This window comes from Quercus lobata, chromosome 9 (genome assembly GCF_001633185.2).
Source record: "Quercus lobata isolate SW786 chromosome 9, ValleyOak3.0 Primary Assembly, whole genome shotgun sequence".
NCBI lineage: Eukaryota > Viridiplantae > Streptophyta > Magnoliopsida > Fagales > Fagaceae > Quercus > Quercus lobata.
Genome location: NC_044912.1, coordinates 18937728 through 18948210, shown reverse-complemented (window position 1 = coordinate 18948210; position 10483 = coordinate 18937728). Strand labels below are relative to the sequence as shown.

General features: G+C 32.0%; 1 protein-coding gene across 1 annotated transcript; it reads right to left on the bottom strand.

Moving 5' to 3' along the window:
• Positions 1-1246: 1246 nt before the first annotated feature.
• Positions 1247-5984, bottom strand: LOC115960906 (UPF0481 protein At3g47200-like). Its single transcript, XM_031079909.1, has 2 exons — positions 5817-5984; positions 1247-2744 (listed from the first exon to the last, which is right to left on the bottom strand). Exons 1-2 carry the CDS (start codon positions 5826-5828, stop codon positions 2139-2141), a joined length of 618 nt encoding a protein of 205 aa, XP_030935769.1. The 5' UTR covers positions 5829-5984; the 3' UTR covers positions 1247-2138.
• Positions 5985-10483: the final 4499 nt, after the last annotated feature.

The window sequence follows — 10483 nt, the reverse complement described above, 5'->3', positions numbered from 1 at the left end:
TCTTAAAACATATCAAACACTCTTCCAAGAACTTATTACTAAAAGCCCTTTCTCATGGAAGATATATATTTACAATGCCAAAAGCCCTTCTAATGAAAGGCAAAATACTAAAAGTCATTCTCATGGAAGGCAACATCACTCATACTTGACTAAAAACTAAAAGAGCATTACATGGGGAAAATCATTTAAGTGCATGATTAAGAGGACAAACTTAACCAACCAATGCACACGGCTTGACATGCTCTCTCTCCCAACAGTTGCACCCATTTTTCCCTTTCAAATATGAAGGTTGCTGAAATGTTAAGTTCACTGATGTGATACGGCTAGAGCTACAAAATATGAAGTGCTTTTCTATGGCTAGAGCTACAGACTGTGAAGATAAGTCAATCTTTCTCCATCTTTGAAAAGACATCATTAAGTATATGTTAATTCATTATTATTTTACCATTGGATGCAAGTTATTTTAATATCATCTCACTATTTAATGAACATGATCTCACTAATACTTCATTAATGAACATACATATTAATAAATCGATCTACCACCGTTGCACGTATATTATTTGGACATGAACCACCCTTGGACACATATTTTTTGGAAATGAACTAACATTGGACATATATTATTTGGACATGGACCATTGCTAGACATACCTTATTATGTTGAACATGAACCATGAACCGCAACTAGACATGGACTATTGGACTCATCCCATTGTTGGACATTTGACACCTAATTAATTATTTTCCAACATTGGACATCACTTAATATACATAATAATAATGTATCAACTCACCATCTAATCAAAGCTATCATGCTAAGCATATCATTTATTTATTTCAACCATTATTATGATTCTAAGAATTTGGGCTTTATCTATTTTGTAGGCTTAAAAATACACCAGAAGCCATTGGTCTATGTGGCCTAATGTTGAGTTCTAGGTTGAACTCCCCAAAACAAATCCGAGCCTAGCAAAGTCACACCTCCAGTGAAAGACACGTGGCTACGCGCAAAAAACCGCCCCCAACAAAGTCAATCACAGTCTGCCACATTAATGAATTGTAGCAAAAGTTGTGAATTTATCTGTAAGAATAGAATAGAATAACTCAATAGAAAATTGATCTAACAATTTTTGTCCTTTCTCCCTGCAACCAATTTGAATCTGATAAAAATTAGAACTCCCAAATAATAATTAAAGTTTATGCTAAATTTTCAAATAAAATTATTATTGAAAAACATGCTGTCTTAAATAGAATTACAGAACTCAAAGGATAATTAAACGGATATAGATCATAGGCACTATGCTTATCTGATCCATTTCCAACACTAACACACTCAAAAAGACTTCCTAATGATGAGGATAAACCCTTATTCAAAACAGTAACAACTAAAAACAAAAGATAATTAACAGACAACAAAGGCTAAAGTTATCAGCAAAACTGCTGCATATCTGTCACCACTTAGTGGACTTTAGAGAGCATATAGTTTGTGCGAGCGTGAGAATCAGAAGGATAATAGCAGCACAAGTAGAAGTAGATCTCCAAGGAGTGCTAAAATATTGATGCCATAATGTTGCCCTCCATCTATGCCAAGGTTTCTTATAGAATGCATTCAATTTTTCACATATATTCGAGTATTCAGGGTTCATATAATCACATAAGATATTGGTGTAAAGACTATTGACAGTTGATGTTGCAGCGTTGCTATCGCCAAGGTAATTAACAAGGATTCCCTTATCACAAAGTAAATCTACATCTTTGGAATTATCGATAAGGAAATCCAAGATGGCAAAGAAATCCGTAACATATGCGTCCCCTACATAATGGGATTGCTCTAATGCAATAATGTTTCGAATAAGACGTATTTTCTCATCATTTAACGTAATGCATGGGATTTCCAAAACTCCATTCTTTAAATCGAACCTTATGTCAAGAAAGCATCTACCATATTTTTCCGGGGCCACCTTAAACTTGATTCCTGCCTCATGCAGCTGGGTTGCAGAGTATGACAGTTTAGCCCCTCTAGGTCTTACATACGGTAATTGTTCACTTTCACTTAGATAAAAGAATCTAACCAAACCTGTGAAGTGTTCTATTTTCGCATTGAAATCCTCAAGGGCTATCCTTTGAAAGTTGTATCAATTAAAGAAATCAAAAGCAAGTTCCCTTAAAGAAAGGGGTTTTAATTTTAATTCAGCCGGAAAGTTTGCTTGCTGGAACAACATCTCTAAAACAAAAAAGGGAAGCTGATTTTCAAGTAATACCAAGTCAGTTTGCAAAATTGTATGCATCCATACCAGTATTGTAGGATCGTCCTCCTCCAAAAGTGAGTTAGATTGTCTCATGAAGTACTCAAGAATGAACATCCCATCCACCACGATCATTGTCACAAAATCATCACTTCTCATGCTGGACACAACAGTCTCTGCGTAGTAAGAGCGAATTTCTTCTTCCTTATCTCTTATTGTGTGTACTAAATTCTGCAAGTTTATATTAGCCCGTTCAATGAAATACTCACAAAACTGTACTTTACACTTTTTCATGGTTTGTAATTTTGGATTGGAGCGGTGAATAGGGCAAATTGAAATAAGCAGAGGAGTGAAGGCTTGCTCATCCAGTTTGCGAAGGTGATCTGGAACACTGATCAAACCCCCAATTGAGAATTGTTGCTTCGAACTTTCAAACATTGTTGTGATGTCAAGTGCCAAACCTCCACTTCCCTTTGCAGCTGAAGAGCTTACTATCTATCAAGATAAGAGCCACTAGGATTAAAAACACATGCCGTGTAAAGTACAACACGCTATAATTTGACTTCAAAGTTCATTCTATGCCACTATCTTCTAATATGTTAAAATGCATGCACTGATGTTACAAGAATAATGATCATTTTATATTTAATTGTTTATAAAATTTTAATTTAATCATCCTCTTTCATTGTCCTGTAAAGCTGATCACATAAAAGATTTTGCAAATATTTTAACTGGATGACAATAGTAATATTGAATGAAGAATTTTAAAATGATTTCTTTTGAAACAATAATTAATTGAACAAATAATTTTGGTACTAATTAAATCATTTAATTTTTTTTTTTTTTTTTTAAAGAGATGATTTCATTGTTAGTTTGATAGAGACAGAGTAATTAAATAGCCAGATTGAATTGTTTCATTACAGTAGGTAAAAGAAAGTACTTTTTGATATATTTATATACATGCTTTCTACTTCCTATTACAATTTTTGTTATTGTGATACTATGAAATTTTTTAATGTTTTATCAAAATTTCTTCATTTTGGAAATATATTGAAAAGGCACAATTTTTTTCTTTTAATGGGAATATGGTTTTGTTCAATAAATTTCCCATTGAAGTTAGTCTTTGTACTTTGACTTAAATTCTAGAAATCTCAGAGAATTTTGAAATCAGAAGTAACTTTACTTAGGTTGAAAGTAGTTTTAACATATGAGAAAAGTTATCAAATGTCCTAAGGGCTTGGTATAGGCTATATTTAAAAAAATATATATATATATATATGCAAAAAGAAAAAAAATGACTAATATTTTTGACAACTTTTTATATGGGTGTTAACTAAACCCTTAACATATAAGCAAATCAGAAGTATTAAAAATTATACAGATACTTGATATAAGATTTGAGTAAATTGACAATATAATTTAAGAAAAGCATAAAATTAACATGGATTAACTTAATTGTTGAACTTTCACTTTAATTATCTATAGATTAATAATATTCCACATTTGACAATTGACTATCACAAGCAACTTAAAATTCATCAGAAAAATCGTAAAATGTAATAGTAAGGAAGTCGATTTCATACCGGAAACGTTTCGGATTTACCACTATATATATTTATGTATATATATAGTTTAAATAATAAAATTTAATAATTAAAATTTTACTAAACTAAAATGTAAATAGTTTTTGATATATGTGTGTGTGTGTGTGTGTGTGTGTACAAACACACTAGTGTGGGTGGCACGTGTAAGACACGTGCTACCTCTTGAGTAAGAAAATTAAGATAGAATTTTTATTTGAAGAAATATGAAATTATATACATAAAAAATGTATGTCATACAAAGTTAATCTCATTTGTATAAGAATTTTGATACCTATTTGCTAAAGGCAATATCCACTCATTAAAAACTTTTAAGAATGATAATGAATATTATCTTCCAACAATAAAAAACTGAGTTTTGCTAAAACTTTGTCACAGTATTTTAATTTTCACAATGAATGATGTTATATGCTACAATTGAAACTCTTTATCAAATACCTTCAATCATAAACAATGAAAATTTTTTCATTCATATGTTCTTCTTTATCATTTTACATGAGTCTAGGTGCAATCTTTAACTTAATTAGTTTTTATGAACACCCACTTTAGGCAAGAAAAAAATATATAAAAAAACGAATGTGTCATCAAATTTTTCATTAGATAAATTATAAGTTTCTAAGATTTAAACCGAGAAAATCAATGTTCTCTAGGTAACAAATAAAACACCTTATATTACCATTCAAACTTTTTAAGCATTACTACCATCTAAAACTCAAAATACGTGAATAAAATTTTTGGAATATTAAAATTTAGTGATAGTATTTTAGCCACTACACATTGCAATATTTTAAGAATCATAAGTTTTCATTAGAGTTTAATTAAGAGAATAACAATATAACATATTTGCTCTTTTCCAAAATATTAAAGGGGGAATTGCTTGATTTTAAAGTTTAAAGAGATATTGTGAACTACCCAAAACATAAAGGATGAAAATTATTTTAATTAAGTTTTTTTTGTGTGTGTGTGTGTAAAACTATGTGTTTTTACTTAAAATGGTGCATAAAGAAAAAAAAAATACAAAACAAAATACAAAAATTCAAGCCAAGAAAACTGTATGTGAAACTGTGAATTTGGCTTAACAAAAATTGACTAATAAAAAAGAAAATTCTAGAAACACAAAGAATGACACAAGTCACACAACATTTTCATAGTACTTTTACAACTTTGTTATATTTTACTTTGATTTGTAAAGAATTGACACTTCAGCAATTGTGAAAATATTGTGACGATAACAAGATGTCTTAATATTTTCATAGAGAAATGCTATGTTCACAACATTTTCATTACAAATCAGAAGTAGTAGGTTGTTACATGTTATTATTAGTGGGTAAAAAGTAATTTCATTGATAAATTTAAATTAGAATAACAATTTACTACCTAAGATTTGTTATGAAAATGTTGTGTATGTATCACTTTTTTTTTCTTTACAATACCTTTATTTTTTACTGTGTTTGGTTTTAGTATGATATTTTATTATTTTATAAAAATTAACATCTCAAGTTCTCAACAATTATAAAAATATTGTGAAAACTTGTTTTATTAATATTTTATTATTATTATATATGCAAGTTCAGCGTAATGGTGGATATTGAACAAACTGAAGCAGTGTTGCGCAAGCACTAAAAAAAAAAAAAAAAAAAAAAGAATGGATCACTGTAGATAAAACCAGTACAATAGAGAAGGAAAACAGTGGATCTAATGGTGGGGTAAATATAAAAGAAAAACAGAAGAAGAAAGAGACATGTTGGAAGGTGCTATTTACAAACACCAATCCATCCTTTTTTACAAAAATACCAATTTGGCTTTACTTTTTTTGGCTAAACAATTTGTCTTTACCCCTTTTAAAACCAATTACAGCTTATGAAGTTTTTAGTATAAAAAAGAGATGATTTTCCGCAAGATAAATAAATAGGTAGATAGACATGGAACTTAAATAAGAAGGAAATATTATATTATTAAAGCATACCTCAGTTGACATATTGTTTGTGTAGCAGTCCTACTGCACTAGCAGCCAAGGGAGCAGAGGCAGGAGTTCCGGCCCGAGATGCGACTTGTGGGAAAAGATACAAAAGAAAAAGATGAGAGAGGGCTTTTGAGATTGTGAGATACTATAAAGACCACTGCAACTATTACTTCATTTACTCTCCGTGGCCTTTCCTCACATTTCTCCTGTTCTTTTGTATCAACTTCACCCACCCAGCACGCTGAACTCTGAATGTTAGGTATAGCTGATATGGTCCACATCTAGATCTTGCTATTAAGTAATAATACAATGAAGGTTAGGTATAGTTTTTGTTTAAATTTTTACTTCTAAAGTATACTTGAGTCTTGGAAAAGTAAGAAAAAAAGAAAAAATAAAAAAATAAAAGTAAGGTTAATTTTAAAAAACTGTACATAAAAATTAAAAGCTAAAAACTGAACTTATAAGCTAATGTATTGTTTAAAGCTAACATTATCCCCCTCTCTTTCATTTTAATTTTTAATAATTTGATAATTTGGAGTATTTGAATTTTGAGTATATCAGTTAAAAGTAGTAAGAAGTGCTTACTAATTAAGTTACATAACTCTTGATTTATTTTGAAAAAAAAAAAAATAGTCTTGTATTGATGATATGATGGAAAAATAGATACTTTAAAAATAAAATTAAATTGCAAACCTTTAAACTTAAAAGGAGGAAGTAGGCAAATATTTGATTATAGCAAAATAAATTAAGTTTTTGGGAATCAATTATGAATGTGAGGAGTTCATATGATGAAGGGTTTTTCTTTTTTCCTTTTTTTAGAGGGGGAACATAACTTGTTTTAATATGAAAATCTAGCAATATCAGCTAGGACAACAAGAAGTAAAGGTGGGGGAACATCCCCATCCACACAACAAAATTTGAAATACATAAAACATGTCGAACTAAATTATAAGCAACCTTATTACTTTCTCTCTTAATATGAGAGTAATGTAATTGATTAAAAAACCTAGCATTTAGTCTTATATCCTCAATTAACAAGCCATTTGAAGACAAGAAAATAGTGTCATTGCAGAGGGCATTCACCAAGACTTGTGAATCGGACTCAAGGACAGCATAAGTAAAAGTCCGAGGCAAATTGTAGTGTTATTGATTCTACCATTGCTTCAATCTCCAATGGGGTATAGGCCTGAGGTAATTGCTTAGAGAGTGAACCTAATACCAAGCCAAGGCTGTCTTGGATCACCACCCCAATGCTCGATTTTTTCTTGTCAGAAAAAATGGCTCCATGATAGTTTATCTTCACCACTCCCTGCACTTGATGCTGCCACCGAGACCGTGTCAAAGAGGGAGTAGAACACATAGGTGGTGCAGGAAGTTGAACCACCTTAAACTCAGTAAGGTGCTCTTTTGCTAGTGAAGCAATCGAGTGTGGGCTGCTGCTGGGTTTGTTTTATCGAATCTAATTCCATTGGGTCCAAACTGACCATGCCATGTCCGAGAATAACTCCAGGTGATGCTGGTTTGTGATGAGCCATGATAGAAGCTCCATGAAGTCAATGAAGGTATTTGTTTGACGGCAGTTCCAAAGCGACTCATCTTCCCATACCACATCTAGTTCGGTACAGGACCAGAAAGCATGGATTGTCGATTCGGGTGCAAGCTTACATCGATCACAAACTGAATTGTCGATTATGGTTTGGCGCAGCAAATTTTCTTTAGTTGGCAATGAGTTTCTGCAGGCCCTTCATATCAGATTTTTAATCTTGTTTGGAACCTGCAAAGACCAGATTCCTTGCCAAAGTGATCTATCCCGCTTCAATTGTTCTTCATTGATCTCAGCTTCCTCCACAGCTTTCAAGAATCGGTATCTGGACTAACTTGTGTATGACCCGTTATGAGTGAAAGGCCAAAATAAGCTATCCTTTGCTTCTTACTGTGACAATGATATGTTTTGACTAAATCTGCCTCTTAGGGAATAAAGATGCCATCAATCAATTCATGATTCCATTGTCTTGTTGCTTCGTCTATGAGAATATCAACCTTAGCACCTGACAGTTTTTAGACCCCTTAAACAATTGATTAAACCTAGGTAATTAGCCAAGTTGTTACTTAGTCCAATTAAACAAGTCTAGGTTATCACAATAATAAAGATCGAATCATACAAAGCAGCGGAAAATAAATAACACAAGATATGATCACCCAAGAAACCAAACCGGTAAAAACCTGGGGAGGATTTGACCTAGCTATCCTCAAGGTAAACTTGAATCCACTATCTTGAAAGAATCAAAGTTCATACAATAAGACTTACAAGCCCCCACGCTCGACTTCTTATTGCTACCAACCAGTAGAACTTACTGACACGACTACATGCAAGCTCCGAATCCACGGACTCCTTCTTTCTTGGATTTCCACCAGCTACAAGCACACCCGCTTGTGTAGTCTTTAAGCTTCAATGGCAGCAACTGAATTGATCATCAAGGTGTAGAAATTTTCTCCTCCTTGAAAACCCTAAGTTTATGTAAAGGAAAGTTCCTCTAGATCTCACAAGAGATTTACACAAACCGCAATATAAGCAATACTAAAACGTGGTTAGGGTTTGCCTTTTATACTTAGGACAAATAAGAAATCCTAAAAAAGTTTTAAAATAAATAGGGCTGAGTTAGACGAATCTGCAAAAAAGCAATCTGCCCGAGCTTCGATCGGTCTAGCCTAAGCTTCGATCGATAGAGCCAGGTCAAAAGCCACAGTGCTTCCTGCTTTAAACTTGATTCCAACTTTACATTGACACACAACTTTGAGCTAGTTTTAAACACTTCTAAACACATTGTTTTGATCATGGTTTGCCAACATTACACATTAGAGTTCTAAATACATAAAATCCTAATCTTTAGAACCTAACAAACTCCCCCTTTAGCAATCCGTGACAAAACACAACTTAGAAACTCAAAGTTTACAAAATGAAAAGCCCTTTACAAAATAATGCTCATAAACCAAATTCAATCCTAACTACTATCCATCAGTTGCAAGTGTAGATAGCAGCTCAATTGAATCAACCTGTATATTTCCTGAAACACTAAACAAACACATCACCGCATGTGTGGAAAGAAAGACATATAAACAATAATATGAAACAGAATATAAAAAAAAAAAGAAAAAGTAAACTAACTCTCCCACTAAGTTAGATACATCAAAAAGTTTTTATATTCCCCCCCTAAACAAAACAAATAGGTCATCTATGTCTCCCCCTTTTTGTCACGTATTGACAAAGTCTACCTAATCAGAAGGTAGACAGAAAACATACGCAACAGAGTAAGAGAAAATAGAGATAACTCCCCCTATGAAGAGCAACAACTCTCCCTAAGAACCACAAAGGTTAAAAAAAATTTCTCCCCCTATAAAATAGGAAAAACAAAACAAGTTTTGGGAAAAACAGTTTTGGGGAAAAATAAAGGGGTTGGGGATAAAGAAAAAGTCACAAACCAAGTTTTAAAAAAAAAACTAAGTTGAGGATACACATGAAGAAAAATATTCTCTCTTTCAATAAAATGCAAACATGGCACTATGTGAACCATAAACAGTTGCAAGAGTAGAGAAAATATTTGCACATTAATTATCCATCATATCTCTTAAAAAAATAATTTTCTACAATTCACACATAAAAATAGCATATACTAGAAAGTACATAACTCAAAAATTAATCAATCAATTTTTAAATCAAGTTAAGTACCCAATTTAGCAAAGTGTATGCATGTTATGTGTGAAAAACAATGAGAGATATGACTGCAAAACTGCAAGATGGATACAGAAACAATGCAATGCATGTGAATCCTAAACATAAATGATGCATGGAAAAATCAACTTTTTGAAAAACAAAACAATTTAATGCAGAAACTCCTCAAAGCACAATTTTTTACGAATGAAATGCATGAGTATGAGATTAAAAGTTTTTCAAAAATACTTGAATTCAACCCAGATTTTCCAAAAACAAGTTTTTCAATCAATTTGTCCTCAAATCTCAAACTTTAAACATATTTTGCATCAAAATCAAGGAACTTTAATCTTGGATGGCCACAACAAGATCACACACAATATAATGTACCAAGTTTAGCAAAGAGTAACTTGTGTAGTGAGCTTGAAATACATGTGAGATGATATGTAAATAGAAATCAATCACAATGTCTACAAAATTCATCACATAGAATTTCAAAGAGACTATCACCTAAAGAGTTACATCATATAACTCCCACATCTCCTAAATCATAAGCTTGCAATCATGTAAGTTTCTTATATTTATGTCTTATAATATACACACCAATTTTAAGTCATGTGAGTTTGGCATCAAGCCTAATAATACACACCAATTTTAATTTTAAGAATTAAGCAATTTAAACCGAAGCTTCACCTTATGTTCTTTTCGTGCATGTGCTACACTTTCTCGAGCACAAAATCTTATAATATGCACTAAGGTGTTCATGATTGGCTAGTAAATAGTGGTGAGATGGTTATTTATGCCTTTCTCAAAAGGTTCAAGTCGGACAGTCAAAGACATGTGACTTCAAGATCAAGACAAAGTGATCAAAAACTATAAACATCTCCCACACAACATGCACTACAAAGTTTCAACTAGTAAAGTGCAATAAGTAAGCTCATCAAAGCTAAACAAGGTACAT